Source organism: Antrostomus carolinensis, unplaced genomic scaffold (genome assembly GCF_000700745.2).
Source record: "Antrostomus carolinensis isolate BGI_N321 unplaced genomic scaffold, ASM70074v2 scaffold23284, whole genome shotgun sequence".
Lineage (NCBI taxonomy): Eukaryota > Metazoa > Chordata > Aves > Caprimulgiformes > Caprimulgidae > Antrostomus > Antrostomus carolinensis.
Genome location: NW_010313136.1, coordinates 1 through 12,614, shown reverse-complemented (window position 1 = coordinate 12,614; position 12,614 = coordinate 1). Strand labels below are relative to the sequence as shown.

At 49.4% G+C, this 12,614-nt stretch overlaps 2 protein-coding genes across 2 annotated transcripts; one reads left to right on the top strand and one right to left on the bottom strand.

The window, feature by feature from the left end:
- The first annotated feature begins 6 nt into the window (after positions 1-6).
- LOC104519184 (E3 ubiquitin-protein ligase RNF113A) lies at positions 7-6,069 on the top strand. Its single transcript, XM_010167256.1, has 9 exons — positions 7-13; positions 135-239; positions 2,013-2,120; positions 2,400-2,509; positions 2,709-2,815; positions 3,641-3,730; positions 4,612-4,705; positions 5,369-5,475; positions 5,934-6,069. Exons 3-9 carry the CDS (start codon positions 2,034-2,036, stop codon positions 6,023-6,025), a joined length of 687 nt encoding a protein of 228 aa, XP_010165558.1. The 5' UTR covers positions 7-13; positions 135-239; positions 2,013-2,033; the 3' UTR covers positions 6,026-6,069.
- Positions 6,070-8,467: 2,398 nt separating this feature from the next.
- On the bottom strand, positions 8,468-12,590 carry STRADA (STE20 related adaptor alpha; the record flags this gene model as incomplete). The annotated part of the gene is made up of 7 exons (XM_010167255.2): positions 8,468-8,690; positions 9,612-9,654; positions 10,308-10,549; positions 10,713-10,817; positions 11,481-11,652; positions 12,254-12,377; positions 12,482-12,590. Coding segments are annotated over 7 exons (948 nt in total), but the record flags the coding sequence as incomplete, so codon positions are not given.
- Positions 12,591-12,614: the final 24 nt, after the last annotated feature.

Genomic DNA, 12,614 nt, shown 5'->3' with positions numbered 1-12,614 from the left:
CATGATCCAGAAGGTAAGGAAGCCACAGCAGGGCACTGCTCCATCCTAGGTGCATCTCCAGTGGCCTGCCAGGCTCAGGCTCCTCAGTGTTGGAACCTTCCATCCTTCATACTCGCTGTCTTCTTGCCCCTCAGACCAGGAGGAGCACAAAGGAGAGGCCCGCATACACGCCGAGCAGCAGCGACGATGAGGGTCCAGCAAAGGACATCGGAGTCACTTACAAATCAACAAGGTCGGCGGTAAGGACTGGGCAAGAGGTTCTGGGGTGTGAGGTCAGGTGGGACTGGCTGAGCCCACACTTGATAGTGAGTATTTGCCTCAGCAAATGTGGGATCAGCCATCCCTTCTTTTTCATCTAGAGATGCAACTCCCTGTCCCCTCTTGACAAGCCCCTTGTGCGAGGTTTGTTCTCCTGATACCCCCTGCATCCTCAGGAGGCTGTCTGAGGTTGGCCTTTACCTCTTAGAGGTGGGAATTAAAACCTCAAGATGCCACTGAACTTGCCCAACATCGCACAAAATTTTCGGGAGAGGGAGCACTCGAATCGCGTTTGCCTCCTGTTGGGTTCGTGTTTTCAGTTTTACAACATTTTCCTTCACAAAGAATTGAAGGTGACTTAGGAGGTGCTCGTATCTTCATGCTTGTGACTGGTGATGGGGTAAGAGCTGCAGAGAAAGGTCGTTGGGATTGATGGGTGGGGTGTCCTGTTAACATCTGGAGTGGGGAGAAGTCAGTAGGGAAGGTTTGGGCACAGCTCACATTGTTCTTCCCACTGGATTTTTCTCTTTCCTCTTGATCCAGTGAAATTTTGCTCATTAGTGCAAGTCTGGGCAGGATATAGTTGGGATTAAGAGTGGATACCGACTTATGTTCCTCTCCAGACCTCTTTCCTTGTTGTCTGTGCCTCTGTATAAAATGGGAACGATGCCTCACGGTCCCCAGTGAGAGCTGCAGGGTCAGAGCTGGGTCTCCTTGTCACATTAGAGATTAATATGAATATAACCTCGGACTGTAATTATTCACTGCTCTGACTGCTGCCAGGGTGGGCAGCATGTTGTCAGCCCTCCTTTCTATAGGAGGATGGGAAAGGAACAGGAGGAGGTGACAGCCTGGAGAAGAGAAGGCTTGGAGGAGATCTTACAGTGGTCTTCCAGTACCTGAAGGGGCTACAAGAAAGCTGGGGAGGGACTTTGTCAAAGGAAGGTAGTGACAGAACAAGGGGTGATGGCTTGAAACTGGCACAGGGGAGATGGAGATGAGATGTGAGGAATTAATTCTTTGGGGTGAGGGTGGTGAGACAGTGTCCCAGGTTGGCCAGAGACGCTGTGGCTGCTCCTCCCTGGAAGTGTTGAAGGCCAGGTTGGATGAGGCTTTGAGCAACCTGGTCTAGTGGAAGGTGTCCCTGCTGATGGCAGGGGGGTTGGGACTGGATGAGCTTTAAGGTCCTTTCCAACCCAAACCACTCCACGATTCTGTGATTCCGTGAAAGCCTTGGGGCTTCAGAAGCTTTCGGCACCTTAGTTAATTTGGTTTTAATTAAGGCTGGCTGTAATTATTCTTTGGTTTCTGTGCAGCTGTTCCTGAAGTTCTGATAAAACCCAGGCACAGGTGTCTATTGAGTCCATTGAAGAGGAATCTAAACCAGATCACTATTAAAACTGCGTGTGAGCCGCCCACAGCTGGGTCAGCAGTTCAGACCAACATCCTGCCTGTGGGTGGGATGGTGTCATGATCGATTCGAGTGTTGGACGTGAAACCTGAGTTCAGCTTCCAGCTAAGCTGAGCCTGAGCATGAAGGAGTAAAATAAGAACAAGTGTTTCCTGCACACACGAGGCTGGATCCGGCCCGTGGGGGAATCTCCCAGCAGGTGCTAAGGGACGGTAGAAGCTGGTGGAAGGTAAAGCAGGCAACGTCCAGTGCTCGCTCTGGGACCAGTCCTTCAGGTAGCCAAGGAGCTCTCTGTCTTGTACAGGTTTTCTCTTCGCTGTTGTCACAAGTTCTTGCTTTTCAGAAACCTGTTGGCCCAGAAGATATGGGAGCCACAGCCGTGTATGAACTGGACACAGAGAAGGAGAAAGATGCCCAGGCCATCTTCGAGCGGAGCCAGAAAATCCAGGAGGTGAGTCAGCCTTGCTCTGTAAGACCGAGTGATCCACAGCAGGAGAACATATGCTTTACTGCTCCCCTTCTGCACACCAGGAAGAGTTTTGAGTGTCTTCGTCCCTGGAAATTTGAGAAGCCAAGAGTTTAACCCTTGCAAATAGGGGAATTTTCTGCCTTTATTGGCATCTTGGTATTAAGGAAAGCAGGGAAGGGAGACTGGTGTCAGAGAGGTGAAAGCTAATCTGTGCCATGAAGCTTTCCTGATCCTTGATCATCTTTCCTTTTGCTTTCCTAGGAGCTGAGAGGAAAGGAAGATGATAAAATTTACCGTGGTATTAACAACTACCAGAAGTATGTGAAGCCCAAAGACACATCGATGGGAAACGCCTCTTCAGGAATGGTCAGGTAGGTCGGGATGAGCCTCAGAGGACTCGGACCACAGAGGAGCTCAGGCACCATCCCCAAAGGCACCTGTTTGGGGCTTGAATTTGCTGTTCCTGTCAGCTCCTTTCTGTCTAACGAGTCTGGTGTCTGGTTCTGACCAGACCCCCAGGGGCCTTCACCGCAGCTGCGCAGCCGCCTGAGCCTTCTCCCACCCTTTCAGAAAAGGACCCATCCGTGCTCCGGAGCACTTGAGGGCCACAGTGCGGTGGGACTACCAGCCTGACATCTGCAAGGACTACAAAGAAACTGGGTTCTGTGGCTTTGGAGGTGAGTAGATGTTACCTGCAACTGAACACGTGCTGCACCAGGTCTGCAAAGGGATCCAGTCCAGCTCATGATCCCCTCACTTAGTGATTCACAGGCGCTTGTTTGCAGAGCTGGTGTGTGATGCTGTTGCAGAGTTGATTCATATAACGTTCTTGTCATTTGTGCCAGCCCTTCTGAAAGCTTATGGTCTCTAATCATTGAGTCCTGGGAGGAGACCTACAGGAAGGCTGGGGAGGGACTTTGGCCAAGGGCAGGGAGTGACAGAACAAGGGGTGATGGCTTGAAAGTGGCAGAGGGGAGATGGAGATGAGATGTGAGGAAGAAATTCTTTGGTGTGAGGGTGGTGAGACAGTGTCCCAGGTTGGCCAGAGAAGCTGTGGCTGCTCCTCCCTGGAAGTGTTGAAGGCCAGGCTGGATGAGGCTTTGAGCAACCTGGTCTAGTGGAAGGTGTCCCTGCTGCTGGCAGGGGGGTTGGGACTGGATGAGCTTTAAGGTCCCTTCCCACCCAAACCAGTCTGGGATTCTCTGTCCCCTGGGCTGTTCCAGTGACCCCCATTCCCACAGATATTCTGGCTGCTGAGGCTGTGTGAGGGATGGGATTTCCTGTCCCTTGTCCCACTTCCCAAGTGTGTAAACGCTGGAGCTGTCACTGGGGCCTGTCAGCCCTGAGAGGAATCCTGTGCCTGCTCCAGGCAGGTGTGGGTGGGGAAGCAATCAGGTCTCACCTGCTGCTGGGCAAAGCTCAGGCTGCCCCTGAATGAGGTGTCCAGTTAAGAGCTCGCCTGTGTGGGGCAGAGTGTTAACTCCTCTCTTTGTGCTGCTCAGACAGCTGCAAATTCCTCCACGACCGCTCAGACTACAAACACGGCTGGCAGATCGAACGGGAACTGGATGAAGGCCGGTACGGAGTCAACGGTACGGCACCAACCCTCTGCTCTCCCTCTCCCTGAGCTAATGGTGCACGAGGCCACCAGGTCCTGCCTCTTACCATCCCCTACAGTGAACGTGGCTTCACTGGATCACTAAGAGTGAAACGGGTCCTTTGCTGACTCCAGCTGCATGGGCCATGGGTTGAATTAATATTAGACATGAAGGACTCTTTATTCCAAAGCTGTGGAACTCCCTGCTGCAGGATAACCTTAAGGCCAGTAACCACTGACAGTGCTGAGCAAATCTGCTGCTTTCAGATACCCACTGAGTGCCACCAGAGAGAATTATCTCCTCTGGGTCTCTAAAAGGAGCGCACTGCTGTTGTATGGGTCCCGGCAGCGAGCTGTGTGAAGCTGGGGAGATGTAACCATCTCCTGCCCTGCCACTGCCCAGGAGGTGGGACACTTCTCCTGCTGTGCCACATCATTATTTCTCACTCACAGTCTGTAGCTGCAGCCCAAGGCTCGTGAGTGTTGCTTGTGAACTGCTGTGCAGCTGGGGGGAAGAGAGTGTTCGCTGTTCGGTTGGAGCCAAAGAGTTTGGTGGCAGCTGGTTTGGAAGAAAATCTGAAAAATAGGAGGGGGCTGGAGGATGTGTTGTTAGAGCAGCGAGTGGGTGAGGTAGAAGAGAATTTGCTCTTGTGAGATGAGCAACGAGCACACTGGCTCATTAGACTTAATTATATCTTAGCCCCACACGCATTACTGACATCAGCAGCACCCAGATGCCAGAGCTCCCTTGTTTCCAGCTGAGATTCAATCCCACCTGCTGTGCTCTCTCCACATTTAATATTTCATGGCCCACGCGTGGGTTGGTCTGGCTGCCTCTGCTCTTCCTCTCGTCTGGTTTAACTTTCTCTCCTGTAGATGAGGAAAACTATGAAGTGAGCAGCGATGAGGAGGATATGCCTTTCAAATGCTTCATCTGCAGAAGTTCCTTCAAGAATCCGGTGGTCACCAAGTAAGTGGTTGTTTTGGCACAGAGAGCTGAGTGTCTGCTGTCGGTCCAGTCCACTAATCATTCTGTGTCCTGACAAATACAAACACTGGCCACAGGCTGGTGGGTGGGACCTGCTTCTTGTCTGCCCTGTCTGGTGGGTGGGGAAAGTCTCTGAGAACCAGGGAGTCTTATCACTGCATCTGGAGCATCTCCTTGGAAGGGATCTCAAGCCTTTGTTGTCCAAGCACCTTTTTGATTTCCACATTTACATCATTACATTATCTTTCCCCTTCACCTTGAGATTTTGTTTCCATGCCTTCATTCCTCCTGGACGTGGAATGGATGCTGCATTGCGTGAGCAGAGAAGCATGGAGAAGCCAAGAGCTTGGGGCAAGGATGAGGAGTATGTTTGGGGCAGTGTGGACCTCATATGTGGTCTCCTATGCTGCTGCTGTTGTACTGGGTACCTGCTGTCTGGACGAGCTCCCTGGTGGCTCTGTGCCATCGCTCCACCTCAGTGAAGCGACACTGAACCACCTTTCCTGGGGACAGTGCTGCAGAGGAAGCTCTGCGTGCCGATCACTTCTGCATCCCCCAGGGACCAGCAGTCAGTAATTTCTGACTCCTGGATGCAGTGATTGTATCTGTCTGGTGACTTGTGGTGGCATCTGTGTCTCCGTACAGGTGTAGGCACTACTTCTGTGAGAGCTGTGCCCTCCAACACTATCGCAAATCCCAGCGCTGCTACGTCTGTGACAAGCAAACCAACGGAGTCTTCAACCCGGCCAAAGGTAACGGGCACCTCGGGGTCTGAGGGGTTTCAGCAGCAGCATCCGGAGCAGAGAAGGCACCAGCTCCTGAGGTGGCTTCTTGGTGTTGGACTGGAGCTCACAGCTCTTGGCTGCCAGCAGAGCTTCCTTGAGTGCCAGGATACACTGGATCATGGCCTGGGTGGCTCTGTAGGTGTAAAATGAGTGTCTGTGCCCACTCGGGTGGGGAACTCGGGGAGTGTGGCTGCTGGTGAGGGTCAGGGGAGAGCAGCTGGTGACACTGTAGCTGGCAGGTTAGTAACACCCTGATGATTCTGTGCCTGTAACATCTGCTGCCCTGGCCGTGGTGAATGGTGGTGGCTCCCAGCTGAGCCTGTGTGTGGGCAGGTCACTTCTGGCAGCTGGAGATGGGTGTTTACCAGACCTGTGGGACAGTCCCTGCACCTGGAGGCTCATCCTGCTTATTCCTGGTTTTTCAGAGCTCATGGCAAAATTGGAAAAACACAAAGGGGAGGAAGAAGAGGAGGATGAAGAGCACCAGCATTCAGACCATAGAGAGGATCTGCAGTAGCAGAGTGAACTGTTTTGTATGTAGCTGAATAAAGCTTTCATGGGAGGAAAAAAACCAACCCTCAGAGCAGTTGCCTTGGGGTCAGCAGCCGGAGCCAGCGCGTGTGTATCCAACCAGCAGCTACTCAGTGTGCCAGGCTCCTTGTTCGCTGCTCTGTGGAGGCTCAGGACAGACCAGGTAAGGTCAGACTCAGGAGTTGTGGCTGAGTAGGGCTGTCTGCTACCACCAGGACCCCAACGTTACCCCAGCATGGCCTGAGTGCAGCGGTGTGCCTGGGGAAAGAATGAGGGGTTGATCACTCTGCATTCAGTTGCTTCAGAACTTTTTTAGTGTTTTTAACCAAAGTGCTGCTGTTTCACTCTTAACCTTGCACTGATCCTGCTGCTGCGTAAGCGTAAAAGTGTCTCTGAGTTAATTGAAGTCCATAATCTTTGAGCACGTAGCAAGCTGCAAGCATAGAGAGGGATGAGAAATACTAGCTTCACCCTAAGAATGCTAACTCGGGGGAAAGCACACTGGAGCACTGCAGTTCTTGTGATTTATTATAGCGCAGCGTGTTCCCTCCTGGGTTTTCTCTCTGCCTCTTGGTTCCTAGGAGAATTCAAGAGAGTCTTAGAACTTCAGTGGGCACCACCTCTTGAATCATCCCTTTTCTCTGAGGAGCCATATCTCCTCCAAACCCAGCAGCAGTATGTCACTAACTCGTTCCCAAGGGTTTTAAGCTGTGAGTGGTACTAAAGAATAAGGTCCCTAAGAAGTTCTTTCTTTAAAGAGTTCTTTCTTTAAAGTTCTTCAAAGTGCTCTAAAGAAAGTCCCTGTCCCCTTCAGTCCCTGTCTAGGCTTGTGGCAGAGGAATAAGGATTTCTGCAAGCTGCAGCCGTCATAACAAGTCAGGAAATTAATTAAGATCTACTTACTAGAATAAAATTAAATTGATGCAAACTTGATCCTAGGGAGGAAGGAGAAGTGGGTCTGTCCTATCTGCTGTAGCTTGATTTTACAATCAATCACCCCTGCTCTGGGAGGTGATGTTCTGCTGAAACTTTCAGGAAAGAGCAAGAGCAGTTGTTTGCAGCTGTTTCTGAAATGTGAAGGTAGTTGCAAATAACTGGTGAGCTCTATGAAAGTAAGGAAAGGAGAAGAGAGTAAGTGTGCACAGCCAGCCTGCATCATCATTTGTGATCCACTCCCTCACTTGCAGAAACAGCAGACTTGCAAAAAAAACCCCAAACTTCAGAAATATTTTATTTGTTTTGGCAAAAAACTAGAGTAACAAACTTTATCTGGGTTCAAGTAGAGTTTATAAACACAAGCAGGACCTGTTGCCAGCACCACTACTCCCATCAACCACACCTCCAGGACTGGGGTCTCAGTGCTTCATTGAAAAGTAGAAAGACCTTGGAAAGGTCAAACTAAAAAAAAACCAAACCTGAAATACACCTTCAAAAACCAAATACCATGGAATGGGGGGGAGCTGCCCGAGCAGCAGGGCAGTCACACAGCCGTGGATCCAGGGGAGAAGCAAGATCTTACCTGTGGGTCAGTCAGGAAAGCCAGAGCAGCAGGGGTAAGGGAAGGTTGAAGATTAATTCTGTACATGATGTTCAAAGAGGAGCTGTGAGGATTTAGTATGAACTTTTCCCCTGTGCCAGGGTAAGTCACTGAGAAGAAGCTGGTGTGAGTGTTACATGCTGTGAAACCAGCCCAGCTAACAGGAGGCTCAACTAGGTGTGCTGTGGGGAATAAAAAAAGCTGGTACACTGCACAGGCGCACACGCTGGCTTTGGTGAGGAGAGGCTGGAATGCCCCGTCTGATGTGGAGTTCAGCATGTTCAGCATCAAAAATCTCTTCAAAATCTCTCTTGAGAACTGGAAGAAGAGAATCCAGTCCTGTAGAGGAATGCCCGATGCAGCAGTGAGTGTGCCTCGAATGGAATGGGGTTGTCTTCCATCTTCAATTTTCCATCACAAAGCAGTGACTAAATTTAAAGAACATCATCATCCCTTTTTTCCACCCCCCCACCCTCAAAGCTTACCCTGTGACAACACTGTAACAGCAATCTGACTAGCTCTAAGAGAATGCCCAAAACTAAGAGCTGTCTGCCTCCCCCAGACTCTAGGGCACCCTTTAAAAGAGAAAGGACCAGAGAGGGCAGGGGCACACAGCCTTCAACTGCGAAACCAGCGAGCCAGTGATTGGTAGAGAAACATAAGAGACTAAACAGACTCACTCAACCCATTCGAGTGACTGACCAGTGCTCAGCTGCAAGAACTGGGGCTCTGGGCACTGCACCATCTGGAACATTCCACAGTTCCTTGGGGCTGATCCTTCTCCAGCTTTCTGTCCATTTGTTTCCAGGCTACTTCTAAATTAAACAGGCAGTTAAAGTTCCTTCCCAAGGACCTGTAAACTCTTCTATGTGTAACATTCATCATCTTTTGTGAACAGGACCAATAAATTACAATGTCCAGAAAGCTCCTCCTCCAGAACCAGGTATAATCCCTGTTTTTTCTAGAATTCCCAGTCATCCACATCCAGCTGCTCCAGGTTTGACACCAGCCCAAAAATACCACTGGGATCCTGGGGCCGCGTTCCTTCAAAATTGGTGATGGGGGTGACAGGGCGCAGAAGTTCCGGGAGTGCTTCGGAAGCGCGGCGCTTGATCTGCACAGAAAGGAGAGAACTCGGCTGCTGAAACGCTTCCCCACGCGTGGGCATCACCATCAAACAGCAACAACGTGGGGTTGTGGGCAGAGAGAACACGGTCTCATCCTCCCACCTGCGCTGAGAGATGTGCAGGGCTTTCACACTGCAACTTGTAACCAGTTACACCAGTGCCCCCTGGACTGGGCACTGGTGAGGCTGCAGCTCGAGTGCTGTGTTCAGTGTTGGGCCCCTGACTCCAAGAAGGACATGGAGGTGCTGGAGCGTGTCCAGAGAAGGGCAACGGAGCTGGGGAAGGGTCTGGAGCACAAGTGTGCTGAGTTCCCTTGTGGCTGAGGGAACTGGGGGTGTTGAGCCTGGAGCAAAGGAGGCTGAGGGGAGACCTTCTGGCTCTGTGCAAGTCCCTTGGAGGAGGGTGGAGAGAGGTGGGGGTGGGTCTGTTCAACCAAGGCCCAAGGGACAGGACAAGAGGAAATGGCCTCAAGTTGCACCAGGGGAGGTTTAGATGGGATATTGGTAACAATTTATTTACTGAAAGAGTGGTCAAGCATTGGAACGGGTTCCTCAGGGAAGTGGTGGAGTCCCCATCCCTGGAGCTGTCCAAAAAATGGGTAGACATGGCACTTCAGGACATGGGTTAGGGGGCCTAGTGGTGTTGGGTTCATGACTGGACTTGATCTTAGAGATCTTTTCCAACCTTTATGATTCTAAGAAAGTGCTTTGCATGTGGTCTTCTGGTCACTTCCCAGGAGAATGGGAGGATCACCAAGCTGCACTACAGTTAGTCACCAAACTAACTTCATCCTTTCAGATCACAAAAAATTCAGCAACTCTGTATTCCCACCCTCAGGTTCAGCAACACAGCAAGACAACTACAGAGAAGCCACTGTTCTTTATCTGCAGATGAAATTAGCTCCTTACCTGCTTGAAAAAGGGATGATTAAGCAGAGCGCCTGCGCTTGGCCTGTAGAAGGGAGTTAGAATAAAGTGAGCACACAAGAAAACACATCAGTGTTTAAAATGGATAGTGGAATAAAGACAAGCCCAGGGTCCTTCTGCCCCTCTCGTGTCTCAGCTACAGGCCACCTCCCTTTCTGTAACCAGCAGCAGTGTTTATTATGTTGATGTGATGTTTTATGCAAGCAGTTCAACCTTCTGCACGAGTTACCTACTTGCACACCCCAACATTTGGTCAAGGGTAAGTTGCTGAACAGTGTGATATGCTGGAGAAGTTTGTCATGGCTAAAGACGACCCTACGCTCGCTACAGAGGAAAACAGAGTTCTTGATCACTTCCCATCGTTCTTCTCTGCTGGCTGAACAGCAGACAGTGACAGTGATGGAAACCAGGGACCAGAAATTCAAGCTGTTCAGTTTATGTTCCTGACATGCAGCACCACTCTACCCCTCAAACAAGGCAGCAAAGTAATTCTTCAGGCTCTCTTATAAAAGTGCTCAAAGTGTTAATGCTGCTTTACATACCTGGCCTGCTCTTCTCAAAGTATGGAGCACATCCTCACTCCGCTGTGCTTCTTAAAGAAAACTTATAACAACTTCTGCTGCCTCTCACAGTTTAACGAGCCCCAGAATAGTACAGGTCTGGGAAAAGCAGCTTTACCTGAAATCAGGGTTCCGCTGGAGGCACTGCTCTACAAAGTTATGGAAGTAGGTGGAGAAGGTCCGAAGATAAGGGTGCAGGGTCGGCTCTCCGTTTGCTGCTCTCACGTTGCTAAGAGCCATGCTCTCGCCCATCCCGTAATTAGCACTTGAACGGGAGGTCTTCATAGTCAGCTCATCGGCAGGAATTGTGGTGGTGTCTAGCAGGCAGGGAACAGTTCCATTCAGCTTCTCCAAGAGCATCTGGAAGAGAAGGGGCATAAGCAACACCACACACAGTCAGACTGGACAGTTAAGATTCCCCATTCAGGTACACGCAGAACCCTTTATCTTCACATCCCAGTGCAGCAAAGCAGTTCCACGTGCCAGGATGAAGGATGAGAAGGGAACAGCTTTGAAACCTTACCTGAGTAGAAGGCATGTCTTTAAATGGTACGTGTCCGTTTGCCAGCTCACAGGCTGTTATCCCTATGCTGTAAATGTCGGATTTTGCATCGTAACCTTGGAGATTCTAGATGAAAAGGAGAAGAAAAATTACAGCCTGACGGACTTACATGTGATTGCACGGGCAATACCCACGATTCGATATGCACAACAAACCCAAATGATCAGAGCAGAAATAATACAACTGGTTTATTGTGGTGGTGGTTTTTTTGTTTGTTAAAACTCACAGTTAAGGGTAACACTTATTGAACTGAAATCAGCTAGCTAGTAGGGATGGCATCTGCCTTAGGGTAACTGGCATCTACTATAACACACTGCTAATGGGAGAGTCTGTAGAGGTATCTACAAGAAAACTATTTAGTCAAATAGATCAGATCAAATTCTACACACTTGCCCTGCACCTGCCCCAAATCTGTTTCCTCTAGCCTCTCCCCTTCCTTTTTCTTTTTTTTTCTTCTTCTAGACGGAAAGACAATGTTGTAACATGGGCTTCTCAGCAATTGCCCCTTTTGACAGGAGTACAGGTTTCCCCTTGGTAGGGGTCACTGGTTTTAAGGGAAGAAGGATAAAAAAAAGGCTAGAGGTCATAATGAGAAAAAGTTACCCTACTGTTCTGTCATGTCTCCCTGCCTTCACCCCCCAAACATGCCATAAAAACTCAGGAAACTCTATAGAGATACCACATATCACTAAAAACTAGCAGGTTTGGTTGGGTTTTTTTTCAACACACCTGCTGCAGGACTTCAGGACTGAGCCAAGGCAAGACTTTGATGCTGTATTTGGGAAAGTCATGAACAACTTTGAGTCGCTGCCCATGGTTGATCATACTTAGATTGCTTCGCAGGCCTGAGAGGTACACCTTCCCGTCTACAGAGATCAGGATATGGCTGGCTTTAACACTCCTGAAAACAAGTAAAAATAGCAAGTAAAACAGTGAGCACCCACAGAAAAGGTAAAAGCCTGCTTTATCAGACAGCTCAGTGTGCAGGACAATACTTGATCAACCAGGAGCCTGAGACTCCTAATGACCATGGTGAATGCTGCGTAAAATCGCTTCTGCAAACATTCTCAGGACTCTATTCTGCTTTGCAGGTTCCTAAAGAATGTTTCCAGGGCAAAGAGAAATGCAGGACCCAGGACCTTCAACAGTAACAGGGCAAATCCCCCCCACACCACTGTTGGTCTCAATTTGGAGCCTACCAATAGGATCTGAACAAGTCAGCCTGTCAACATGAGCTGCAGTTCTCATTTTAGATACACAGGGGTGTTTGGGATAAGTTTGCTCCACAGTGAGACTTTGATACTTATGGGAAATTGTATCATTGATCTTACTAAACTCTATCAAAATGACTTGCTCTGACAGCAAAGTAATACAAAAATGGATCATGCATTCCACATCTCTTGAACTATCCACTCTGCTGTAATGAGGAGCAGCATTTCTGAGAACTTCCAACAGAAGGAAAATGGAAAAGTGCTCTTTGTTGTTGTTGTTGTGTCCAATACCTATGGACGTAGCCCATATGGTGGATGTAGTCAAGTGCTTTCAGTACTCCTCGGAGGATATATGCAATAGCCAGTTCATTCATCCCATCCGTAAAATGGGAACAGATTAAATCTTTTGCAGAACCTAAAAAGAAACAAAACACCTCTTAAGTGGTCAGGAAAAAAAGCCCAGGGATACTTCACCTCTTCAATTTCATTTCACATCAAAGGTGTTCCCTCTCCACCTACCATAGGCCATGAAAGACGTCACTACCCACAGCTCATTGTCAGCTATGAAAGTTGCTTTGTATGGCACGATGTTGGGGTGGTTGAAGAGCTTGGAAACGTGAAGTTCCCCCTAAAATAATAATAATAATAATAA